This window comes from Diabrotica virgifera, chromosome 6 (genome assembly GCF_917563875.1).
Source record: "Diabrotica virgifera virgifera chromosome 6, PGI_DIABVI_V3a".
Classification (NCBI taxonomy): domain Eukaryota; kingdom Metazoa; phylum Arthropoda; class Insecta; order Coleoptera; family Chrysomelidae; genus Diabrotica; species Diabrotica virgifera.
This window is the reverse complement of record NC_065448.1, coordinates 242,379,669-242,404,238: the sequence shown is the minus strand read 5'-3', so window position 1 is coordinate 242,404,238 and position 24,570 is coordinate 242,379,669. Positions and strand designations below refer to the sequence as shown.

General features: G+C 33.1%; 2 protein-coding genes across 2 annotated transcripts in view; one reads left to right on the top strand and one right to left on the bottom strand.

Annotated features, from left to right (window-relative positions):
* Positions 1-24,570, top strand: part of LOC126886334 (uncharacterized) — a 121,017-nt gene that overhangs the window by 35,078 nt on the left and 61,369 nt on the right. The gene's annotated exons all lie outside the window — the stretch shown is intronic.
* On the bottom strand, positions 703-15,898 carry LOC126887456 (phenoloxidase 1-like). The gene is made up of 11 exons (XM_050654997.1): positions 15,803-15,898; positions 15,604-15,735; positions 13,959-14,154; positions 8,963-9,186; positions 8,700-8,902; positions 7,032-7,284; positions 6,812-6,976; positions 6,595-6,723; positions 6,213-6,534; positions 4,379-4,617; positions 703-989 (listed from the first exon to the last, which is right to left on the bottom strand). Exons 2-11 carry the CDS (start codon positions 15,715-15,717, stop codon positions 771-773), a joined length of 2,064 nt encoding a protein of 687 aa, XP_050510954.1. The 5' UTR covers positions 15,718-15,735; positions 15,803-15,898; the 3' UTR covers positions 703-770.

Sequence of the window (24,570 nt, the reverse complement as noted above, 5' to 3'; positions counted from 1 at the left end):
GGGATCTTTAAATATCATCGTAACCCGAAAGGTACTAGACCTATTAAATTAGTGCAACGTTAAGATCTTCCTGTTTAAATAGATTTAGAAGAAAGTGAGTTGAAGTTACAAGATTATTTTTCAGCTTTATAGCATTCTAAATTGATGGAGGTCCTATTTTGTCAAAAAAAAAATCTTCAACAAAATCATGATTAAGGTGATTAATACTTGGAGTACATTTCCTTTGCATTCTTCTTGCTTCATTTCACTTATTATTATAGGCATATTTCTATTTAAGGATGAACACCAGATTTTCCAACTTTCTTTGGCATTTATGTAGTCTTAAAATATTTTTGTTTTAGCCCGTACTTCCTGACGTCGTGCATAATTAGCGAAACTAGAACTACTTTTATATGTTTTTATAGCAGCCTAAGCATCTTGAATGAAACTCATTTAAAGCACCAAATTGTGACATTAAAAAACTATGTTCCTGTCCTATGAAAACGAGTTGCTTATCACTTATCACTTAAGCGGCTGAACAGCAATTTTCATTTCTCTTCCCTCATTTTATTCCTTATGAAAATTGCTGCTCCACTTCTTCTTCTTTAAGTGCTATCTACACGACGGAGGTCGGCAATCATCATAGCTATTCGGATTTTAGAGACTGGAAAATAAAATAAAAAATTGGGGATATTTGTTTAATAAATAACGACGAGTAAACAGTTTAGTTTAATACGTTTTATTTAGTCTTATAGCAGTATCAATCTTTAACATTTAGAAAAAATATTGAATTAATTGTTCTGTCTTGGCCTGAAAGTCCTGTTGGAAAATCGAATAACAACATCTTGAACTCTCATGTTGGGAGTAAGGAATTGCTGCAAAGTGTCAACTCCTTGTCTAGGTTGTCTGTCAAATGGAAAACCCATGGAACGACGGTCTGGGTACAAACGGTCCTTAACACCACAGAATGAGTCGGCATCGTTGCAAATTCCAGTAATGTCTTGGTCAATCTGTAAATATAAGAAACATCAGTTAGCATAAAACCATTTCAGATTTAAATGTATTTTACATACCCTCTATGTATTTATATTAAAAAGCAGTAAAAGCATTCTAAAAGAATAACAAAGTAGCTATCAAAAGGGGCAATAGATTATGCAGTCCCTTTAAGACGCCAATGGGACTGCTACAGGGCTGCTTCACATCCCCTACCCTGTTCAAAATATTCGTCTCTGAAACCATGGAGAAGAAAGTGCGAAGGAATGGGTATACCAGTAAGGAACAAATATCTACAGGGTGGTTCATCTTATTCGCCTCGGTATCTGTACGGAAAACCACTTAATATTTTAAAAAAATTTCTTTACAAAATTATACACGGCCTTTAATACTATAATCTGAAAATAATGTGAATTATACAGGGTGCTCCAAAAAAGAGTGGTACATCAAAGTTATATTTTTTCTTATGGAATGCCCTATATCTGATGACATTATTGAATTGCCCTTAAAAAATAAGCTATACTTTCATAAGGGTTTTCTATACCTAAATACAGGGTGTTTTGATTTATTTCGATTTTTATAAAAATGTAAGGTTTTAGAAAAAAAAATAAATATCTACGGATCTAAGAAACAGTAACAAATTCTTTCTTGGATGTTAATAACAGACTATTTAGCATACTTAAACAGATGCTTATTGCAAAAAAATTTCTTACAGGGTGGTCAAAAGATCAGATTGTTCTATTAACAAATTCAAGCTGTAATAACTTACTTATTTTAAATAGAACACCCTGTATATTACTAGTCTATCGCGTAGAAAATTTACTTAGCTTTCAATTTGTATTAGGGTTTCCTATACCTATCTTTTTAAAGGGTGGTAAAAATATTAGATTTTTCTATTAACAAATTCAAGCTGTAATAACTTACTTATTTTAAATGGAACACCCTGTTTCTGACTAGTCTATCGCGTAAAAAATTAACTTAGCTTTCAATTCGTATTAGGGTTTCCTATACCTATCTCCCTTCATTTTTTAAATATTTAAAGATTTCCTAATTTGTAAGCTTTAAAAATTAGAATTAAGTACCTATGTCGTGGTTATGTACAATACATCAGCAACACCGACAATATACTTAAATATCTTAGTCAAGATAGTTTCATTAATAAAATTCACATTTTTATCATGTAATCACACAGAGTGTTCTTATTTTAAATGACATACTCGATATTCTATTCTTTATAATGGAAGATATTTAAAATATCTTCAATTCCATGTAAACATTCTCAATGCACATGTTATTCTGTAAATATAAATTCCCATGTTATTCTGTAAATACCCATTTTTACATATTTTTGTATAATAGGCTCGTTTTCGTCAAAGTCAAAGTAGCCATTGCATTTAATTGTTTGTAATTGCAATTCAAAGATTCAAACAAAAAGTGGTGTTCTTAAATTTACTTAATAACCGTTGGGTTAAGATATGGAAAATACTTATACGGAATGAAATATAATTTAAATCTCTTCCAGAATACGGCATCTAATATAGGGTATGCAGTTTAATGTAAACATATTATTAAATGTCACATGTAGGCCAAAATCAACTAAAATAATACAACACTCTGTGTGATTGCATGATAACAATGAAAATTTTATAATGACAGTATCTTGTCTAAGTATATTGCCGGTGTTGGTGATGTGTTGTACATAAGCAGGACATAGGTACTTAATTCTAATTTTTAAAGCTTACAAATTAGGAAATCTTTAAATCTTTAAAAAATGAAGGGAGATAGGTATAGGAAACCCTAATACGAATTGAAAGCTAAGTTAATTTTTTACGCGATAGACTAGTAATATATAGAGTGTTCCATTTAAAATAAGTAAGTTATTACAGCTTGAATTTGTTAATAGAACAATCTAATATTTTGACCACCCTGTAAAAAGATAGGTATAGGAAACCCTAATACAAATTGAAAGCTAAGTAAATTTTTTACGCGATAGACTAGTAAGATACAGGGTATTCTATTTAAAATAAGTAAGTTATTACAGCTTGAATTTGTTAATAGAACAATCTAATATTTTGACCACCCTGTAAAAAGATAGGTATAGGAAACCCTAATATAAATTGAAAGCTAAGTAAATTTTCTACGCGATAAACTTGTAAGATACAGGGTGTTCCATTTAAAATAAGTAAGTTATTACAGCTTGAATTTGTTAATAGAACAATCTCATATTTTGACCACCCTGTAAGAAATTTTGTTGCAATAAGCATCTGTTTAAGTATGCTAAATAGTCTATTATTAAGATCCAAGAAAGAATTTGTTACTGCTTCTTAGATTCGTAGATATTTATTTTTTTCTAAAACCTTACATTTTTATAAAAATCGAAATAAATCAAAACACCCTGTATTTAGGTATAGGGAACCCTTATGAAAGTATAGCTTATTTTTTAAGGTTAATTTAATAATGTCATCAGATATAGGGCATTCTATAAGAAAAAATATAACTTTGATATACCACTCTTTTTTTGAACACTCTGTATAATTCACATTATTTTTAGGTTGTAGTATTAAAGGCCCTGTATAGTTCTGTGAAGATTTTTTTTAAATATCAAGTGGTTTTCCGTACAGAGACCGAGGCGAATAAGATGAACCACCCTGTATATACCCTAAGTTTTTCTGACGACCAAAAATAGTGATGCACAAGACGAAGATGACCTCAGTTTTATGATGAGAAACCTGGAACAGGAATATACAAAGCACGGAACAACACCGTCTCAAAGGAAGAGTTGGGAATAGACACAGATATAGAAATCAAATGAACAGACAAGTACAAGTATTTATAATATCAAACAAAGAAACAGATAAAGAAGATATAAAATATAGATTAAGATAAAAAGAAACTGCATACGAAAATTGAATTCGCTAATGTGGGATAAGAACATCAGTATACAAAAAAGACGAAGAGTATATAACACCATGACAAGAAGAGTATATAACACCATGACAAGAAGTAACTCAATCTCAAAACAAGAGCAACACAGATGGAGTTCTTAAGGAGAGGCTGCAGAACAACAAGAAGGTAAAACGACTAACAGAGATTAAGAAAAGAATAGGAATAAACTCGTACATAATAGACTACATCGAACAGAAGAGATTAAACTGGTACGAATATGTCAGAAGAGCAGAAAAAAGAGTGGATAAACAAAACAACCCGATGGCAGATGGGAGTTGAGCCCGATAGGTAGAAGGAAGAGAGGCAGACCCCGAAGAACTTCCAAGGATTAAGTAAATGAAGCAGTGGAAAGAAAAAATCTGCAGTAAGGGGCTAGAAAAGCATAAAGAGCTAGAGAGAACGGCTGAGTGAAGGAATACAGTGAAAACTGTGGAAACCCTTAGTATATAATTATACATACCCTGTCATCATCGATATTTGAAATCATAACAAAGAGCTCGCATCTGAATCCTGGATTGTCGGTATTACCCATTGGAATTAACATGTGTTGTGGCCAGCCACAACCGCAGAAGTTGAATTGAGCCAAGTTGTTTCCACCATCAGGTCTGCTGGTGTCCAAATCTCTGAAGGTTCTGTCAAACGGAATAGTAACAGATGAATCAGTTGAAGCGCGAGTGATTGTGTTCGAACCTTGTCTCACTAGAATAAAAAAAGGTAATTAATTAAGCAGTAATAAACAAAATGGTGGAAAATTGCCCCAATATCAGTAATTACGTTCATCATCATCATCATCATTAGTCGCGTTACAGCTCTTTATGAGCCAAAACCTTCTTCAGAACAATTCTCCATTCGCCCCTGTCTCTGGCAACTCTCTTCCATGCTCTAATTCCAATAGATTTTAATTTTCTAAGTTGTCTTGGTACCTAAGTCTCGGTCTTTTTCTTGCTCGTTGTCCTATCGGCCCTCTTCGGTCAAAAACTTTTCTGAATATGGCATCTTCCTGTCGTCTGCTTACGTGACCTATCCATCCAAGGCGTGCTACCTTATTGAATCTTACAACGTCAGGTTCTCCAAAACTTCTATATAACTCAAAGTTGTAACGCCTGCTCCACAAACCTTGTTCTTTTATGCCTCCATATATTCGTCTTAGGATTTTTCGCTCAAAACGTTTGAGCAGTTTATGGTCATTCTGCGTAACTGACCAAGTTTCTGAACCATATGTTAGCACTGGACTTATTAGTGTTTTGTAGACAGTAGGGATGGCGGTTTTTGACAAAAAACCGGTTTTCGGTTATACCGGTTTTTTTTGCTTACGGTTTAACCTGGCGGTTATAACCGGCCAAAAAACCGGTTTTTGGAAAAACCGGTTTTCGGTTTTTTTAATCCAATAGGTTACAAAGTTACATTTACAATTACAATTTTCCTCTCCTCCCAAAATCAAAAAATTCCCCAACCATTTCAACTTATAAAAAATTTCCCAGACTCTTTGAAATGGGATTTAAAAAAAAACATAATATCAACATAAATATTTTACTTAAAAATAAATTGGATAATGCAATATATCTTTTATTTTTGCTACCATCAAAAAAAATTTATCATGTATTACTTTTAACACGTTTGTATATATTTCTAGAATAGGTACATTTTAACTCATTTAATACTTCCTGTATGGGTGTATCGTTTTGAAAACGTAGGGAAATTCTTAGAGATTCGTATTCGTAATCAGTAATAGGTACGATATGCATAGGCAGAGCATTATTTTTGGTAATCAGATAAAATCATTCACCGACTTTCAATGTCAAGAGTTAAGAGTTTAGTGTGAAAAATAGATGATGTTTGGCTTGCGTCTAATTCAAACAGACACTTCTTATGTAAATATTATGATTACAAATACCTTTTCAAGGAAATATTAAATAAAACTTCATAACTGATTCTGCTAGCTGATGTGAGATTGCACTTTCAGTTCGCTTCTGTATTTATAAAATAAAATAAAATTTGCATTATGGTTTTGTTTGGAATAGTTGCTTGAGAATAATAATTATGATTGGGATCCCAAATAATACCTAACCTAATCCTAATCACCGTAAAACCCTAATAACCGGTTTTTTCTTTAAAAAGAAAAAACCGGTTATAACCGGGACAAAAAAATAACCGGTAAAACCGGTTATTGCGAAGTAAAAAAACCGGTTTTAGGTTTAAATCGGTAGGTTTTTCCCATCCCTAGTAGACAGTCAAAGAGTAATTACGTTCAAAAGAATTAAAATAGCTTAAAGTGTTAGTAAAAATAAACTTACAATTAACTCTGAATCTGTCGAGTTCAATGAACATATTCTTTTGATCCCTGAATAACCATGGATTGCCCCTTTCATCGAATTTGGGAGCCATAAATATTCTGCAGGTTGCTTGTTTGGCAGCTCCAGAGTTATTTACAACGACACGGTAATTGTATGCCTGGTGGTTAAGGTGAGTAAACCTAATGAAGACAGGACCACGTGGTTGGAAGTCCATACCTCTGGAGAGATCTACATCAGATTGTTGCCAGAATGTATTCAAGGCGTTACGTGTACCTCCTGATTCTATGCTGACACTCTCAACAGTAACTCCAGGGTTACTTAGCTAAAAGTTTAAAATATCATAAAATTGTTTTATAGAGAAAAAATAAAATAGTTATATTACCTGGGCTTCGGTATACCTCGGCAATGTAGACTTGAATTGCTGGAAGATGTCATCAATATAAGAATGCCATCTGTAGAATACAGGATCTCGCATAGCTGTGGCTGAGTCACCCATGACACCAAATGACTCCTTTAAATAACAGATTGCAAAAATTAAGGTACAATAGAGCACATAATCTAAATATTTTAATAAAGTTTAGAATTATATTAAAACTTACAAGATGTCTATGATCTGGGTCATGAATATAAGAAATAAAGACGTGTCCCATATTGTGCATGTCTCCGTAGAATTCTCTGTTGGGAGAAAGGATGCTGGATTCAATCATATTTCCCAAAGTATCAATACCTTCGTTTTCAGTAAGCGCAACGTTGGTTCCGTCAGCCTGAAAACAAAAATGGTTAAATAAGCAAATTCAATATTACTGAGAATATCCATACCCTTCTAGCATTTCCAGAATGAATGGCGTCAAAGATTCTGTCCCTCCATCTTTCGAGATCATCGATATCTTGAGTAATCTGATCAGTTTCTCTTCTAAGGTTGGACAGTTTCTGGTTTGCTACACGAGCGGGCCAAGATCTGCTAGACACCAAGCTGTCTAGTTTTGGGAAATAAGCTTCAGGGATTGCTTTTCTCCAGTCAATGAATCTTTCGACTCGTTTTAACCCATGGCAGAGACGTTCAAAATTATATCTGAAACAAAAAAGGTAACTTATGTAATAGTTATTTATGTACCAAGTCAGTAAAGTTACTTTTTATCGAACGAGTCTGATATTATGAGCAGAGCGAGCGTAGCGAGCGAGGCGAATAACAGACGAGTTCGATAAGGATTCTTTACTGACGTGGTGCATACAAAATTTTATTGCCAACAATTTGATGTTGGTTTTAACACTTACAATTTAAGAATTTTTTTAATTTTAGAGTTAATAAAAATTTCATGACAGTGATGACATATGACTTTTGCATGATGGCAGCTTTCGATTTTTAATCGGTAGTTATCAATATTGAACAATTAGTAAATCGGTAAAGTTTTGATTTATTTTATATGAATATAATTACAAAATACTCCAGAATTTCACTTTTTGACATAAATTTAATTAACAATGTCATAAATTGTATACAATATTTTTAATAATTAGAGTAAATAAATTGTAAAATAACCCAAATAAATAATCGATTACTGCCGATTGATGTAAATCGACAATTTACATTCAAACTCAATTAATCGCTGCAGGTAAAGTAAAATTCTTCTTTCGGTACAATAAAGTGTTACTTTACTGCCGCAAATGAGTGACTGTGACGGTTGGCGATAAAATATTTTATTAATTACTTTGCGTTTTTTTATGTGGTCAAATGATGGATACAGAACAAACCATTTAACTTTTATAAAACCATATGTTTAAACCACAAATTTTAGCATTTTAGAAAAAAGACACACTGAAATGCATATAAGATAAGAAAAAAAATACCTAAACACTAAAAACTATTAAGACTTGGAGCTATACACAAAAAAAATAAAGAATTAAAAATAAAAGTGGCAAATGAAAAAAAGTATGGGGAAACATGCACAGAGATAGAACAGTAGGTAGGAGGAACGAGAAATTCAGCGTCAGGGCTACTTTAATGCCGTTCCAAAGACATAAAACAGAGAAACTCAAGATTTGAAGAATTAAAGAAAACTAATGGCAAGAATACGTTAAAAAAGTGTTAACCGAAAACCCTCTCCAATTTAAAGCATCAGAAATAGACGGAATAGAAAGCTTTACAGATGATGAAATCCTATTAAGTCTAGCTGAGGTAAAAAGAACAATCAAAACCCTACTGAACAGAAAAGCAGAAGAGTACTTTTTCGGAGTTGAAGTGGACGGAGCAATGGAAAGGAAAAATGTGCAGGAAGGGGACTGGCAAAACAAGAAAAAACTGGAGAAAATGGTTGAGTGAAGTAAAAACTGTGGAAACCCTTAGTCTATAAAAAAAAAATAACATTTTTTTATCAATGACTTGGATTGGCAAGGAGCTTAATAAATAAGAAGATTGTAATCTTTCCTATTGAATTACATACATTTCGATACTAGGATATTTTTAATATAAAAAAATCTTATACTAACCTAGCAACAATTTGTTGATGCATGTAATAGAAAAGTTCTCCTCTCCTATTCTTATTGACCACATCGAAAGCAGCTTCGAATGGATAAACCAAATGCCAATGCCAATGGTGAAGATTAATTCCCAAATCTTCTCTGAAGTAAGCTAAACGATGTTCTGGTTCCAGGTTGGAGGCAGTGAAATCTCTTGGTATTTCAATTGGTGTCTAAAATTATAAATATTTGTATATTTTTTAATAATTAATTTAAATAAAACAGTTTCTTACCCTTGAATTGGTAGGCACAATGTTGGCTTCTTCCCTAGCCTTGGCGAATACTTTACTGTCGACATATTTGTCGGGGAACGACCTAATGAAGGATGGCAAGTCGACGTCCTGGGTATCAGTTCTATGCAACAATGCAACCGAAAGAGCATAGTTGAACAAGTAAGGATTAACACGGTCTCTGGTATATACAGCAACCGAGAGAAGATCATCAACGTTGCGCATGCCTAAAACAAAACGAGAAAATGTAAATTGGCAATGGTTGACATCTAATTTACCAGTGTTTCGTTTTAATATTCACTGCCTCAACAAGGAAAACGTGACAAGAGTGAATGAATAACCAAATAAGTTAAAAATTTAGATCGCAAGTTCTAAACATACTAAAATTGGTACCTTCTAAAAAAGAGTTGAAGACAATGATATCCCGAGAGAGAACTTATGCTGGCCACTCACTTACGGATATCGAAGAGGCCATGGCATGCAGGCCAGGACTGAAGGCCGTTATTTGAGTAGTTAAGTTAATGAACTGCAGTTGAGACGCCACACACATGCAGTTTTGTGATCGAGCGTGCCAACGCCTTTACGAAAACTGCGTGTATGTGGTGATTTAGCCTTAAATTAACCGCCTGTTATGCTGGCCACTCACTTACGGATATCGAAGAGGCCATGGCATGCAGGCCAGGACTGAAGGCCGTTATTTGAGTAGTTAAGTTAATGAACTGCAGTTGAGACGCCACACACATGAAGTTTTGTGATCGAGCGTGCCACCGCCTTTACGAAAACTGCGTGTATGTGGTGATTTTGGCTTCAATTAACCGCCTGTCAGTCGCTCGGCCTCTTCGATATCCGTAAGTGAGTGGCCAGCATACGGCCTCTTCGATATCCGTAAGTGAGTGGCCAGCATTTTAGAGAAAAATATGTTGGAAAAAACAGGTAGATATAAGCGATATGAACAAGTCAATATAAAAGGTTTGGTTATAGACCAGGACTAATCTGTACAAAAACGTATATTTTTGGATGTGAGAGGTGGCGTTCGGATTTTTGCAGATAAAGTTAGGTGACACCTTCAGTAATAATAATTGACTTATTCTCCTTCTCAAATATGCCCAGAACATTAATAAAAAATTAAAATATTTAAAAATTTCGAAAAACATCGATTTTTTTCTGGTTTCTTCGCTTATAACTTTAAAACGGTTCGTTTTGGAACAAAGTCGTAGAAAAATAAAATAAAGATACTTGAATTTTGTATGATATACGACTAGTCAAAAATATTTTAAGGTACATATTACCTTCTCTGCAATATAGCAATAAATACAAGATAAGGGGGCAAAATACGCCTGTTGTTATTCAATGTTTCTTAACCCCTTTGGTGGTACTTAGAACCTTAGTAATTCGCTTAAAAATTCTTATAACTTACTTAAACGGTCTACCAAATTTTATTAAAATCGGCATAATAGATTTTGCATAATAAATTTGCAATCTAAATGTTTTTAAAAAAGTTAAATTTTTTTAAAATATTTCTGAACAAAAAGTACACTATTTAGAAGTTGGCTAATTTTTTTAAATATAAAGAGGTGCTTTACCTATCTAATACACTTTACAGCATTAAAATCGGAATATTTAAGGGGCCTCAGCAATGTTTTAAAATTATAAACAATTTTTTGGCTTATAAACCAATAGCTTTATTTAATAATAAAAAAATTAATTTTTAGCAATGTAAATCATTAAAACCGGTATAATTTGACTTAAACTTTAAAATGCTGTCAGCAGAATTGCTAATTTATTTTTTAATCAAAAGTTATTCGCGTTCAAAAATTGCAATTTTTCGATTTTTTTAAAGTTCCACCGCGTTTATCTTGAAAACTATGCATCCTACGAAAAAACTTGTAAGAACATTTTTTGCTTAGAATTACCCAAGAAATACAAAAAATGTTTTATTTTGCAAAAAATTGATTTTATGCAATTCCTCAAGTTCTTTGTTTATAACAATCTTATCGACATCCGGATCAACTGTTACCCAAAAAATTCGTGTTCTACGGATCAAAATATATATAAAAAAAACTTGGGTAAGTCCATCTAAATAAAGGAGCCCGCAGCACCCTCTCCTGGCCACAGCACTAATTTGTTTATAAGCCAAAAAATTGTTTATAAATTTAAAACATTGCTGAGGCCGCTTAAATATTCCGATTTCAATTCTGTAAAGTGCATAAGATAGGTGGAGTACTTCTTTATATGTAAAAAAATTGACAAATCTTTGTATGTTCCAGTTTTTGTTGGGCAAGACTTTAAAAAATTTTAATTTTTTAAAAAAAGTTTAGATTGCAAAATTATTATGCAAAATCTAGTAAGTCAATTTTAATGAAATTTGGTAGACGGTTTTAGCACATTACAAAAATGTTCAAAGCGAATTAGGAAGGTTCCAAGTGTAGCCTAAGTGATGGAAAAACATTGAATAAAGACAGGCTTGTTTTGCCCCCTTATTTTATATTTATTGCTATTTTGCAGCAAGGGTGTTAAATTATGACATTTTTAACCAATCGTATCTGATAGAAAATTTAATTATCTTTGTTTTATTCCTATACGACTTTGTTACAAAATGAATCGTTTTAAAGTTAAAAGCAAAGAAAATAGAAAATAACGAAATTTTTTGAAATTTTTTAATATTTTATTTTTTTTTAATAATATTCCGGGCATATTTAAGAAGGAGCATAAGTCAATTACTATTAACGAAGTTATCGCCTAACTTTATCCGCAAAAATCCGAATGCCACCTCTCACATCCACCTAAAAACAGATCCTTCCTGGTCTATTTAAAAAATACAACATTGATACTTACAGTAATTTGGACAGATTGTCAGAAGAAAAGGCACGATGGAAAAATTATCATCTAGGGCTGAGTTAAATGAAAAAGACCGAGGAAAAGCTTTTCAAACCGTTAGGTCGATCAAACAAAAGCACTCATCAACCGATGAATTCAAGATGCCGAACAACTAGCCCAGAACAAAGAACGATGGAAAGAAATTATAAAATTTGATGGTATTACCATATCCCTCCCTATAAGTGATTAGGATCGAGGAGGAGGAGAAAACGACATTTGAACACTCTTGGATTGAGAAGTAGAAAAAAAAGAGCAGAGAAATAAACTATGCTATGACTTTTTGCGGCGAAATACGAATAACATTGGCAACAAAAATATGTACAGAAGAAGAAACAAAGACAACAACATTGCTACGGATAGAGCCGAAATCCTTAAGGCTGTCGAATCGTTTTATCGAGAAATGTATGAGAGCACCAACGTAAGGCAAGATCAGCCCCTACCCAAAATAACAAACCAGGGATCAGAATTAATGCCAGAAGTAACACCATACGAAGTTAAAAAGACACTTTCAGAAATGAAAAATACTAAATCCCCTGGCGATGACGGAGTAGTGATCGAGGCAATCAAACAAAGTGGAAATAAAATTATCCAGGTTTATTGCAGACTGGATAACACTACCGTCCTATCCAGTCTGCTATCACACATATATAAACTTTTCACAAAAATTAACAAAAAAGACTGGAGGCTAAGTTAGACTTCTATCAGCCTAGAGAACAAGCTGGGTTTAGATCCGGATATAGCACTAACGACCACTTACTGGTAATAAAAAACTTGATAGAGAAGTCGGCGGAATACAACAAACCATTGGCACTGATATTCGTGGACTAGCATTGACAGAATGCCGAATAGACCATCGCTACACTAACATGATAAAATATATCTACCACAATTCAACTGCTAGCGGAAGACTCTCTGATCAACAAACTAATAAATTCTGTATGCAGCGAGGAGTACGACAAGGAGACTTCATCTCACCAAAGCTGTTCACAACCCTTTTAGAACACACCTTTAAGAAGGCAGATCTGAACGAATATGATACAAATATAAATTGAGAGAAGCTCAGTCATTTAAGATTCGCAGATGACATCGTCCTTATAGCCGATCGTATGGATGATGCAATAATAATGTTGAACAAGTTATATCACGCTTCCTTAGAGGTCGGACTAAAGATTAATATCAACAAGACGCAAATAATAACTAATCTGGTGCTAAATCGTACTATTGTTGTTGTGGAATGGATATTGAGCAGACTGCATCTTATAAGTACTTGGGACATGAAATTCGGTTGGTAAGAGATAATCAGACGTGCGAGCTCCCACGTCGCATAGGATTAGCCTGGACAGCGCTTGGTAAACTGAGCTATGTATTTAAATCGGACTTACCCATATGCCTGAAAAGGAAAATCTTTGACCAGTGTGTATTGCCTGTACTCAGTTATGGAGCGGAAACATTAACACTCACAAAAAAGGTAGTGAATAAAAAGGTACTGAGGGACCGAATACCAAATGAAGGAATACGTCATAGAACAAAAACAACGGACACAATTGGGCAGCACACGTCGCCAGATTGTCAGACAACCGATGGACAAAACGTATTGTCGAGTGGAGGCCACGAGAAGAAGCACTACGGAGCAGACGATGACCACCAACCAGATGGGCTGACGATCTGAAGCGTATTGTCAGCAACTGGATGCAAGCCGCACAAAACAGAGAAAAATGGAAAGAGCTGAGGGAGTCCTATGTCCAGCAGTGGACGAGTACGGGTTGATGATGCTGATGATAACTTAGCAAAGCATTACTGAGTGTAAACGTAGTCAGATTTATTATCAAAGATATTTTTTCTTATTAAAGAAGAGACATTCCTAGAGTTTTTTCCCATAAAAGATGCAGTACAGCAGACCTAAGTACCCTTGTAAAGCCATAAAAATTATCAAGGGAATAATAAAGTAAAAGAATAGACTAGAAAGTTTGTCATAAAAAGTTGTGTTTTCAAGAGAAATAGAAAAAAGGAAGTATTACTTACAACCACTTAATAATTTAACAAAATGCAGCTATGTTCCAAAAATACATACAAAAATAAAATATGTAAATAAGTAGATTAATTTAGAATAAAAGTAACTTACCTATGTAAATGTTAATAAGTTGTCCAGCAATTTTTCTGTGTTTCGGCAAGAAAAGAGAGAAATTCTCGTCTCTTCTTAACTCCAAAATCTCACCCAATGGAGGAATGGAAATAGTGTTTACAGGAATCTTACCTCCTTCAGCTTCTTCTCCAAATCGAGACACAATCTGATTTCCAACATTTTTGTATTGATCTGTCTGAATAGATTAAAAATAAAGATATGTTAGATCTAGTTTATACTAAATATTTATGTATTATACACATATATACAGACATGAACTCTGAACAAATGTAAGAGTAATAAATAATAAGAACAAAGGCGATTGTTCGAAGATATAAAACAACAATATATTACCAAAAAACAAGATTAAAAATTAACAAAAAGGCTGGTACAAATGGGTTACTGAAATAGAGAAAGAGAGGCACCAACTTATCTAAAATTCATAATGTAGCAAAGCGACTAAAAATAACCGAACTTCAGGACGAAAATTCACCTCATAAACGGAGAAGAGTAACTGCTGAAGCAGATGTACAAGCTAATGGTCAAAATTTGTAAGGACGAAAACATGCCTGCATAATCGAAAAACGGACTCATTAAACCAATTTTTTTGAGGAACTCAACTAAGTGCAACAATTCTAATGTTACTAAACACAACGTATAAAATCCTAACCACAATTATAAGAAACCGACTGAACTCCTACAGAAGAAAAAACAAGACAGTTCCCACAGAGTTTTTGATAGGGGAGACCAGCAATAGATGCAATACACGTACTAACGTAAATTATGGAAGAAAGTTGTGAACATAACATAGAACTACATATATTGTTTAAAGAAAGGTCAGAAGAAAAGCAAAGACCAGAGAACTAATAATAAATCAGAACGAAACAAAACATCAAATAAGCACAATAAATGATGTAAATTTACAAATAAATAAATGAAAGTAAACAGAATAAAAAGTCCTGAGCAAAAAAATTGACATAGCGCAGAGATAAGCAACAGAATTAAGGAAGAAAATGGTGTATATTGAAAATATCACAGACTACTTGAAGACAAAAACCCGAGCAAAAAACAAAGACAAGCATGTTTAATTGTGAGAGATGGAACAAAAATAATGCATAATATAAGAGAAAAACATTTAATTCTGTACTATACAGAAAAGAAACTGGAATTAAAAAATGGTGATGCATATCACCACAAATAATATTGCAAAGTTTAAATATTTACTTATTAACGACAATATTACAATGGAAGCTGATAGGAAGGCGAGAAACAGAAAGGTCCAGAAGGAGATGGTTGGATGATATGGAAGACGAGCTGAAAACTATGAATTTAACAATGAAGACGAAGGGTACTAGACGCAAGAGAGATCTGAATGGAAGGACATAGCCAGGCAGGCAAATACCCATCCAGGGTTATGATGCTAAAAGAAAAAGAAAAAGAAGAAGTACATATATTTCATTAGAAATATACTTGAGTGATGCCAAAGAAAAAAATAATTAGTAAGTTGAAGGAGATTTTTCTAGAGAAGAATCAATTGATTATTACTCCAAATTAAAGGAAAAAATCAAAATTTGTACAAAAGTTAATAATATAGAAAACAATAGTACATAGAAAGTTAAATGTACATAATTTCAAATAGACTTACGATATATTCTTTAGGAACGTCAAATACAGTTTTGTCATCTCCTTTGGGCATGATGACCAGCTCTTTTGGTCTGTCAAAGAGCTTGACAACATTTCTCTTAGCACTGGTAGACATGTTAAACAACAATGGTGCCTAAAATAATTGTATATATATTTATATTACTATTTTGCAAATTATAAGTATACTAATATTTTCATACCTGTACTTCTTTAGTCCAATAAACGAATATGTTAACTGAGTTCACAGACTGAAGAAATATGAAAAAAATTGCCTTTATATACCGAAAATTTGAAAAATAATATTTGATGATTTGATAGCGGTTTACTAAGAAAGAAAAACAACCCATTCGATTTAAAATTGTTTTGGGAACCCAAATTTTGTGGTTTTGAACAATAGGTACTTTTGTAAACAATTTTTGCAAGTGCAGAAAAATATTTATGTCTGTTAAAATAAATAATGATCAATGAAATAATAAGCGTATAGGAAATTTTGGGTAAAGAAAACGAGAAAATTATAAATTACCACATGGAAGATGAAAGCACCTATAGTTTAAAAAAGTAAAACAATAATAATTAGTACTCTAGTCTTCAGAGATGAAAATGTCTTATTGGACCCCTTAAAATTATACGAACAAGCTGACTTTTGCTGAGAACAGGTTGACTGGCACGAGTACCAAATGTGGTACAGTTGTTACAGTGGTACAGTGGTACAGTGTGGCATAGTTAGATAACTTGCCATTTATGTTGCAGCTCTTCTAGAGTCTAGAGCATGTTGACCCATGAGGCCATAACGATTTTTAGTTGTTGGTTTTTTAAGTTATACCGAGTACTTTTGGTCCTCAATATTTGAGTTTATCTTCTGGACTGAGTACCATAGAAATAGAAATATGCTTTATTGTCATGAAAAATTGTACAATTTTATCGACAAAGCTTACAAAAAGTGAAGAAAACAAAACAATTACAATTCAATTTACTAAAATTACATAAATCGTCAGTATAAATTAAAAAATAATAATAATAATGAAGTTAAACAGTTAATCAATTGCAAAATTTAAATAAATTGCAAATTGCATAGTCTACCTAGTAATTAAGTTTAAAAGTTTAAAAGTTAAGCTGCTGCATATGACACCCAAATGTACAGGGTGTAACAAAAATACAGGTCATAAATTAAACCACATATTATGTGACCAAAAATAGTTCGATTGAACCTAACTTACCATATTACAAATATGCCTACAAAAAAAGTTATAGCCCTTTGAAGTTACAAAATGAAAATTGATTTTTTCCAATACAGTCGTACCCGCTTATTAGAATACCTGTTAAAGAAATATCCCGGTTTAAGGAATAGAAACTTGAGGTACCAAAACCTTTTTATTAGGCACATATGATCGGTTATTAGAATATCCCTGTTATAGGAATACGTTTGCTTGGCACGAAGGCTATTCCAATAAGCGGGTTCTACTGTATATCGAAAACTATTATATGTTTTTTATCGAAAATGGCCATGTGGCATCCTTATGGCAGGAACATCTTAAAAAGAAATTATAGTAAAATTTGTGCACCCCATAAAAAATTTATGGGGGTTTTGTTCCCTTAAAGCCCCCCAAACTTTTATGTACGCTCCAATTAAATTATTGTTGTGGTACTATTAGTTAAACACAATGTTTTTAAAACTTTTTTGCCTCTTAATATTTTTTTGATAAACCAGTTTTAATCGAGTTGCGGCTTCTTTTTTAATATATTTACATAAAAAGTTTATGGGGGTTTTGTGCTTTTAAGTCCCCCAAATGTTTGTGTTCGTTCCAATTAAACTATTATTGCGGTACCATTAGTTAAACACAATGTTTTTAAAACTTTTTTGCCTCTTAGTCTTTTTTCGATAAGACACCTCTTATCGAGATATGGCTTCTTTTATAATATAGTTCAATATATATCTCAAACTGTAATTTATAAATAAATTTTCATATTACTACCAGGTCTCTTGTCAGTATACAAATATGTGGTGGATTTGACAAATATTCAAAATATCTCGATAAAAACTAGCTTTTCGAAAACGTACTAAGAGGAAAAAAAGTTTTAAAAATATTGTGTTTAGCTAATGGTGCCACAATAATAATTTAATTTGAACGTACGCAAAAGTGTCGGGGGTTCAAGGGAACAAAACCCCCATAAAATTTTTATGGGGTTGGCAAATTTCACTATAATTTATTTTTAAGATGTTCCGGTCATAAGAATACCACATGTCCATTTTCATTAAAAAATCTGTAATAGTTTTCGATACAGTGGAACTTGGATATTACGGCCTCGGTAGTTACGTCACCTCGGTTGTAACGTCAATTTTTAATAGGTCCGGCCAAAAACTATTCGATAACATTATTAAAAACCCGGTTTTAGCGGTAAAAATAAAGTAACCCTCGTCTATAGCGTCATAAAATTTTACAGTAGGTTGTTGTTTTTTCATTTTATGAAGAATAAAGTGCAATGCGTTTCCAGCTTTGCGAGATTGTTCCTTCCAAGAATATAAGAAAGGCCCATTATCCTTTTGTGTTACAGTTATTTGATCTTGGCAGTATATGATTTCTTATATTTGTCAGTGCCTCATAAAGAGTCAAATTTTCTGCTGTAATAAAATAGTGCAAATAATGCTGTAATAAAATTTTGCCTGGTTAAAATCTCATTTTCTTTCTACCTCTTTTATAACGTTACTTTGATATAGCGTCATTTTTTTACTGGACCCTTCAATGACGCTATAACCAAGTTCCACTGTATATCGGAAAAAATCGATTTTCATTTTGTAACATCAAAGGGCTATAACTTTTTTTGTATGCATATTTGTACTAAGGTAAGTTAGGTTCAATCGAACTATTTTTGGTCCCAGAATATGTGATTTAATTTATGACCTGTATTTTTGTTACACCCTGTATATGAAAAATAATAATAAAATACTACTTGTGCAAAGGGTAAAGTAGTTTCTTAGTTATTGATTAAGAAAATCTTCTACTGCATAATATGGTCTTTCGGATAGGTAGGCTTTTGTCAGTTTACGGAATTTGGGGAAAGATGCTGCAGATTAAAGTTGTAGAGGGAGATGGTTGTAATGTTTTTTTGCGGAATATAATAATGATTCTTTACTAACTCAGATGACGGGGTCGGTAAATAGACGTCAAAGGTAGAATTTCTCGTGAAGTAGTCATGATTAGGTCTTGATGGAAAGACATGTAGATGTTTACGAATTAAGCAAACAGTTTCTAAAATATATAAAGATTAAGGGTTAAATTTCCGTGATCTTTGAAGTAACTTCTGCAATGTGTTGTTCTTCTGAGGCCAAACAGATATCTTATTGATCTTTTACGTAATTTGAAAATGACATCGAATTGGGCAGCTGTACCAGAACCCCAAAAAGGAAGACCATAACGAAGATGTGACTCGAACAAAAAAAAATATGTTATTTTGGAAGATGCTAAATTGAGTTCATTCGAAACAGATCTTATAGCATAGCAAGCTGAAGATAGTTTCTTCCTTAACAAATTAATATGGAGGAACCATTTAAGGTTGCTGTCTAAAAAAATACCAAGAAATTTTACAGAATCAACGGTACTGATCTGGCTGTTATTAAGAGGTAAGGGTTGAAGAGCTCCTTTGTAAGATAATACTACTGTTTTATCTACGTTAAACCAGAGTAAATTAGAGTCAGACCAGGTTTTTATTGTAAGTAGATCAGAAGTTATAGTAGCATGAAGAGTTGCAATATTTGAGTTGCTCCAAGTGATACTGGTATCATCAGCAAAAAGAAAGATTTTTTTATCGATTTTTAAACTAGTGATGTCATTAATAAAGATAAGGAAAAGTAGAGGACCCAATACTGATCCTTGAGGTACCCCACACACAATGTTTTTGAGACTAGAGTCTGTATCATTCAATTCAAAAAAATACCTCGAATTCCGTAGAAATTTAGTTTTTTACCAAAATATTGTAATTAACACAATCAAAAGCTTTGGCGTAGTCACAAAAAATGGTGGCAGTGTGAAGGTTATTGTTCAGTGCCTGATAAACCTCATGTAGTACAGAAAACATGGCATCAGTGGTGCATTTATTATTTTAAAAGCCGAACTGATTTTGTGATAAAATGTTGTTTTCAACGAAAAATGACATCGTTGTAAGTCGGGCTTTTATCAGCCTCTCAATAATTTTGGAGAGTACCGGTAGTAGTGCTATAGGTCTACAATTGCAGGTATTAGATATTTCACCACCCTTATGAAGAGGAATAACGATGGCAGTTTTTAGGCACTCTGGAAATTTGCCTTTCTCAAAAGAATCATTAATCAGTGAGATGAGGACTTCCAACAAATTTTCTGGGAGATTAGAAAAAGATTTTGTCGATAGACCATCAGTACTACAGGAAGATATGCTTTTGATACTATTGATTGATTTAATGAGTTCAGATTTATGGAGTGGTTTTATAAAGAATGAATTCGAGACCTTTCTTGAATTAGGCAGATAGGAAATGGGATCTTTTTTGGCAAAATAGTGGATATAATATTTTTATTCACTTTATCAAAGTATTCATTTAAAATTTTCAGGGTCTGGAAGGGAAAATGTTTGAGGAGTGTGGGTTGAATTTCGAAGATCATTTATTATGGACCAAGTTTCTTTTACAATACTTTTAGAGCTTCCCAGACAGTTTTGGTAGTAGACTTTTTTAGCTGATTTTATAAGTTTAAGATAGGCTGTCCTGTACTTGGTGATATATTCAGTGATAGAGACGTTGGTCGTAAATTTATTGATGTAGAGTAGAGAACGCATATTCGGAAGATATTCGGATACCTTTAGTAGTCCAGGCTTTGCGATGTTTTGGCTTAATTGGAATTAAAGGAAATGCTTTATTGAATATACACACAAGCTTATCTAAAAAATCACTGAAATTATTATCCACGTCCATAGCAGGAGAGCGCCACTCAGAGGTTAAGCATAAATTTTGGAAATTACGAAAGTTTCGGATAGAAAAAATCCTACCTAAACGTCGGGTTTTCGAGGAGGGTTTGCTGAAGATATTAAACTTCGTATAAACTGCTTCATGATCAGATAGTCCAGCATTAATAATTGTAGAGTAGATATCAAGGGATGAGAAATCTGAGACAGTATAACCAATGATGGTAGATGAAGTTTTTGTAATCCTTGTAGGAGAGACTACATATATGGTACTTAAATGACTCTTTGGCAATGCAGGAAAAAAAAGGCAGGCACCTGTTTTTTCGTACCCCAAAATAAATGCAAAAATGTTTGCCACTCCTACCTCCGGGCTTCCCCCTAAACCCTCCCAGTAGGGGGAACTTCTTCCCAACCATTAATTCCCACTTTTCTGAGATATTCCTGTACACTATCAAACCATATCTCTCTGTGTCGTCCTTTTCTTCTTTTCGTGATTGGCACCCGTTTTAGGATCATCTTTGGCATCCTCTTCCTTTTCATTCTCATCACATGCCCCACCCATCTCACTCTCTGTACCTTTATGAATCGACTGAATCTTGGACGAATTATTCGTTTGTCGCAACCAAACTTCCACCGTGATTTTACATCCCTATATAGCTCTACCTAATATAACTCTCCATTTTATCTTTCCCGTCCTTCCAATTTCCCTCCATTTGCTTTTTTTATTGTCCTTACTTTCCTATCACACGTCACTGTGGGCTATATCACCTTTTTTTGTCCTTAACTTTCTTTTTCTTGATACATATTTGGATTTCGATTTCATCAGTGGCTTCCTTTCCTATCTTTTTATTTCTTTTATATTTATAGGAAAGTAAGTCCCTCTTATTTTTGCTCTGTATTTCAAAGTATCATGTAAGTACTTTGACTTTTCGTGGTTTATTTCTAGGTCAATATATATGTTTGCCTTCCTTTCTAATACTTTTATAACATTTCTAAATTCTTTTTTTGTTTCCGTTATGCCAAATTTTGCGGGTAGACCGGTCTAGTTAGACTCAAAAATAGGAGTGAGGTTACAATATTTACCATCAAGCTGAAAATTGGCAGGATTGTTCAAAATACCATCATAAATGAAATCTAAAAAGTCCTCATACATCCGACCCGAGCTAAAAAATTTACGCGGGGTCAAAGGTCACCAAATATGGTTTTTAGCGATTTTCAGCGAAACGGTAAGTTTTATCATAATATTAGTTCTAACAAAAAATGTAGATTAGATAATTATCTATAAAAAATATTTTAATACTTTTTTTCGTAAGAGCCATCGTTTTTGAGATACAACGATTCAAAGAGTTGAAAGAGTTCTAATCGTCATATTTATGTATTAGTACACCACGTATATGCATCACTGGAGCTGTGATACAAGTAAACATAATATTCTATCGGTCAACCCAACTTACATTACACATAATAATATAAGATAATATTTCTACTCTACAGCTTGCGGTCTACCGAGGGGTGTAATATATAAGCTGTATTATATTACAGTGCCAACAAAAAAATCGTTACAAAGTGAATATAACGCAAACGTAATAAGAATTATTATTTATTCCCGGCTTATTCCCAACAAAAATAGTAAATTGATATGACAAAGTATTAACTTATAATAATTCTTCTTACTTATGCGCCTTATTCAATTTGTAAAGATGGGTTTTGTCGGAATAAACACGTTCTATTGGTACGTCGGCTATTCTAATCATCCTACATATTCTTTTCTCAGAAGGGTTTGAACATAATAATGAAAGCCAACTTTCTAGGCAAAATGTTTATTGCTAAGTACTAATAAACATTTCAATATACAATAAACTTTATGCAAATTTAGTTTGTTTATTATTATCCAAATTACACCGTTTCTTCCTGAGTGGCGAAATCCTTCAGGTAGATGACACCTTTGAGGTATTAATTAGTCTTAAAGTACTACTCCGGAGTGAATATACGTGTTAAATCTAATTTTACTTAAATGTGCTGAAGTTTAAAATAAACTAATTCAACTCCACAAGAAGTTTTTTCCGACGGAATTAGCTTTCTTCTCTCTATCTATGGAGCACCTAAAAAAACTACGTGCTTAGATAAGTTTTGATATGCATGTTCCTTTAAAAATACTCGAAATAAAAAACAAGTGCAAATATCTCGTCTTCATCCAACCTCAGCGGCTGCTCATCAACATCTTTTTCGAGTATATTACCAACTTCAAGTGCGGCTTGGTTATCAGCTAGATCCAAAAGACTGGGGATGGAAATTAGTCGACAGTTCATTAGAACCAATTCAAACTTTACTACAACCTGTGCCGGAAAAACTCCTGAACAAAATTTTTTGCAACTGTAAAAAGGGATGTAGCGCTAAATGTGGTTGCAAAAAAGTTGGACTGTTTGTTCGGTAGCATGCACTAATTGTCAAAACCGGTTGTGCTCCATTGTTGAATCACCAAAATTGAGGATCCATTTGATTCTGTCGAGGAGCCATGCGATGTGTCATTATTGGGGCAATTTATTTGCACCCAGGATGAACAAGAATAAGAAGAACAAAAAGAAAAAGAACAAGAAGAAGAAGAACAAGAAGAACTAGAAGGTGAAGAAGAAGAAAAAGAACAAGGAGAAGAGGAAGCAGAAGTATTAAAAAATTATGAACCAGTTGGATGAATTTCCCTTTTTTTTTAATTTATACCGCTTTTTATAACTTTTATCATTTTTAACCCTTGCCAATATCAATTATTCAATAGCTTCAAATTAAACAGAATTATAACAGATCCGTGGAATAGGCCTACTGGGGAAACCACGTTAAAAAAACGCGCTAAGTGCACTACCTCAAAGGTGGTGTGGAAACGTGTGCGCATATTATGACGATTACAACTTTTTGAATCGATGTATCTCAAAAACAGTGGCTCTTAGGAAAATAAGTAATAAGACATTTTTTATAGATAATTATCTAATCTACATTTTTTGTAAGAAGTAATTTTATGATAAAACGTACCGTTTCACTGAAAATCGCTAAAAACTATATTTAGTGACCTTTGACCCCGCGTAAATTTTTTAGCTCGGGTCCGATTTATGAGGACTTTTTGAACAATTCTGAACAATCCTGCCAATTTTCAGCTTGATGGTAATGTTTGTACCCTCGGATGTGTAAGTTGACCGGAGTAGGGCATGCCAAAAGAGCTCAGTACTTCATACATATTATTACTTCTACTATCATATGCTTCTTTGAAATATACAGGGTGTAATCGCATTACAGTGAAAATTTAATCGCATATTCTGGGACCAAAAATAGTTCGACTGAACTTAACTTACCTTAGTACAAATGTGCACGAAAAAAAAGTTACAGCCCTTTGAATTTACAAAATGAAAACCGATTTTTTCCAATATATCGAAAACTATTAGATATTTTTTATTGAAAATGGACATGTGTTATTCTTATAGCAGTAGTATTTTAAGAAAAAATTATAATAAAATTTGGACACCCCATAAAAATTTTATGGGGGTTTGGTTCCTTTAAACCCCCCAAACTTTTGTATACGTTCCAATTTAATTATTATTGTAAAGCCATTAGTTAAACACAAGTTTTTAAAAACTTTTTTGTCTCTCAGTACTTTTTTCAAAAGTCAGTTTTTATCGAGATATTTGAATATTTATCAAATCCACCGCATATTTGTATATGGTAAAGTACGGTTATGGAGACTTGGTAATAACATGAAAATTTATTTATGATTTACATTTTTAAGTATATTTTGAACCATATTAAAAAAGAAGCCACATCCCGATAAAAGATGCTTTATCAAAAAAATACAAAGATGCAAAAAAGATTTAAAAACACTGTGTTTAACTAATGGTACCGCAGTAATAGTTTAATTGGAACGTACCCAAACATTTGGGGGGTTTAAAGGAACAAAACCCTCATAAAATTTTTATGTAAACATATTAAAAACGAAGCCGCAACTCGATAAAAACTGCCTTATCGAAAAAATACTAAGAGGCAAAAAAGTTTTAAA